The sequence below is a fragment of the Procambarus clarkii genome, chromosome 53 (assembly GCF_040958095.1).
Source record: "Procambarus clarkii isolate CNS0578487 chromosome 53, FALCON_Pclarkii_2.0, whole genome shotgun sequence".
Taxonomy (NCBI): domain Eukaryota; kingdom Metazoa; phylum Arthropoda; class Malacostraca; order Decapoda; family Cambaridae; genus Procambarus; species Procambarus clarkii.
The window spans coordinates 27,810,832-27,813,456 of NC_091202.1; the positions used below are offsets into that span (position 1 = coordinate 27,810,832).

A 2,625-nucleotide genomic window follows, 5' to 3' on the forward strand; every position below is an offset into this window, starting at 1 on the left:
ACATTATCCCTCACGCAGCCCCAGAGAGGAAGAAATATGGGTAAAACATGAAGCTATCAACATAACATGACGTTCGTAATTTTACGTTGCATAGTTGCAGCAATCTGATCACTTATCTTGCAACGATGCTTAAATTAGAATATAGAGGGATTAAATTAGAATTAGGGAGCCGGTCGGCCGAGAGGACAGCACGCGGGACTGTGATCCTGTGGTCCTGGGTTCGATCCCAGGCGCCGGCGAGAAACAATGGGCAGAGTTTCTTTCACCCTATGCCCCTGTTATCTAGCAGTAAATAGGTATAAACATCAGAGGTCCGCGGTTGTTCAACGTCCTCCCAGCAAGCATAAGAAATATTGCCGGAACAACCGTGGACATTTTCAAGAGGAAACTAGATTTATTCCTCCAAGGAGTGCCGGACCAACCGGGCTGTGGTGGGTATGTGGGCCTGCGGGCCGCTCCAAGCAACAGCCTGGTGGACCAAACTCTCACAAGTCGAGCCTGGCCTCGGGCCGGGCTTGGGGAGTAGAAGAACTCCCAGAACCCCATCAACCAGGTATCAACCAGGTATCAACCAGGTACCTGGGTGTTAGTCAGCTGTCACGGGCTGCTTCCTGGGGGTGGAGGCCTGGTCGAGGACCGGGCCGCGGGGACACTAAAAAAGACCCGAAATCATCTCAAGATAACCTCAAGATAACCTCAAGAAGAGAGTTTTAATAGACTATATATACATCCCATTAAAAGAGCATATATGCTAAAAAAAACCCTATATGAATTAAGGGTTTTTGAGAGACATTGTATATAATTTTATCAAAGTAATCTTCACTCTTCAGGGACAGCTGTGGTCCAACTCCCTTTGAACATATAATTCACCTAATTGAGTTATAACCCTGAAAAAAATTGTCAATAGTGTCTTTGTGATAATATTTCCTTAACACAAAAAAATAATCATTTTCCTCAGATAAATTCGTTTTGTTCATTGCTTGAGATCTGTCTCATTAATGAACATATTTATCCATCCCTGCTTTTCATTTTTCCATGTTTAATTTAATCGCAAAATAAAATTTATTCAGTAATAAAAGAGAATCAGAAAAAGAAGAGCTTATTCTGTTTGCTGGCTGGTTGATTGCCTTTCCAGCAACCACTAAACACAACCAAAACTTTTTATGTTAAAACGCTTCGTTTTAGAAACGTTTCTGCAAGGTTGTGACAACGTTATCGTTAAAAATATTTGCTGTTATGTTGCGTGTTTCCTAGGTTCAGATTATGTATCATACCATGGCCTATATGTATCACACCATGGTCTATATGTATCACACCATGGCCTATATGTATCACACCATGGTCTATATGTATCACACCATGGTCTATATGTATCACACCATGGCCTATATGTATCACACCATGGTCTATATGTATCACACCATGGTCTATATGTATCACACCATGGTCGTTATGTATCAGACCATGGTCTATATGTATCACACCATGGTCTATATGTATCACACCATGGTCTATATGTATCACACCATGGCCTATATGTATCACACCATGGTCGTTATGTATCACACCATGGCCTATATGTATCACACAATGTTCATCATGTATCACACCATGGTCTACATGTATCACACCATGTTCATCATGTATCATACCATGTTCATCATGTATCATACCATGTTGAGAAAACAGGCGAGTAGAGTATTGTATTGATATTTTTTGTCATTGACGAATTATGACAGTTCTGAGGCCAATCACGTCTCTATGTCATTTATCCATTTATCTAATCTTATAGAATGATTACGTGTATCTTCTAATTCTTAAGCTTCTAATCTGCCTCCTGGTTGTTGTTGTTTTAGATTTAGCTACTCAGAACGAAGTGTCCATTTAGCACGGGCTATGGTGAGCCCGAAACAATTGCCTCCTGGGCCTTAAGCTAACTTAATAGTGATTGGTGTGGTACAGTGTCAAAGGCTTTTGTTGATATCCGGGTACATTACAGCAGGAGACTTTTGGAGTCCACGTTTTTGTATTTGAAATAAATCAAAACGAATCGATTCATAAGGCAAGATAAGATCATTTTCTGATATCGGGACCCATAGTAGCTTCTCGTTATCAATTGCTATCTCGTTATTTGTTGGGCTGTTGTGTCGAATAACTTGTGTCCATGTTGTTTTCCTTAATAAATTGATGGTAAACTGCACCTATATTTTCATCTCCTTGAATAATTTCTTAACATTTGATAGTTTTCATTTGATTAAATTCATTACTGTGTTAATGTTTTGTTATATGTTAATGTTAATGTTGCCTCAAACATTATACCAGCGCAAGAGTCTGGCCATGAGATTATATCCGGTCCTGTTTATTTGCTTTAATAATTTAGTGTTAATTTTCCTCTTTATGTCGTTTAGAGTGCCATGACTGCTCATGGAATCAATATTTAATGTGGACATTTCTGACTGCACAAACGTTTGCGGTTGGAAGGGATTTTTCCGGTTTTCCGATTTTCACCCTTGGTGTGATATTTCTCCGGTATTCAGCGCTGAAGACCGAGATAACGGCTTTGTTGAATAAAGAGATCATATCTTTATTGTGAGTTCCTCGCATTTTTCAGTCTCTCTCTGGGTC

General features: G+C 39.8%; 1 protein-coding gene across 1 annotated transcript; it reads left to right on the forward strand.

Annotated features, from left to right (window-relative positions):
* Positions 1–1,296: 1,296 nt before the first annotated feature.
* LOC138352476 (eukaryotic translation initiation factor 2-alpha kinase 2-like) lies at positions 1,297–1,710 on the forward strand. Its single transcript, XM_069304973.1, has one exon. It carries the CDS (start codon positions 1,297–1,299, stop codon positions 1,708–1,710), a length of 414 nt encoding a protein of 137 aa, XP_069161074.1.
* Positions 1,711–2,625: the final 915 nt, after the last annotated feature.

Bases quoted from the DNA above. Each gene is read 5' to 3' on its own strand.
- LOC138352476 (XM_069304973.1), top strand. From the start codon at position 1,297: ATGGTCTATATGTATCACACCATGGCCTATATGTATCACACCATGGTC.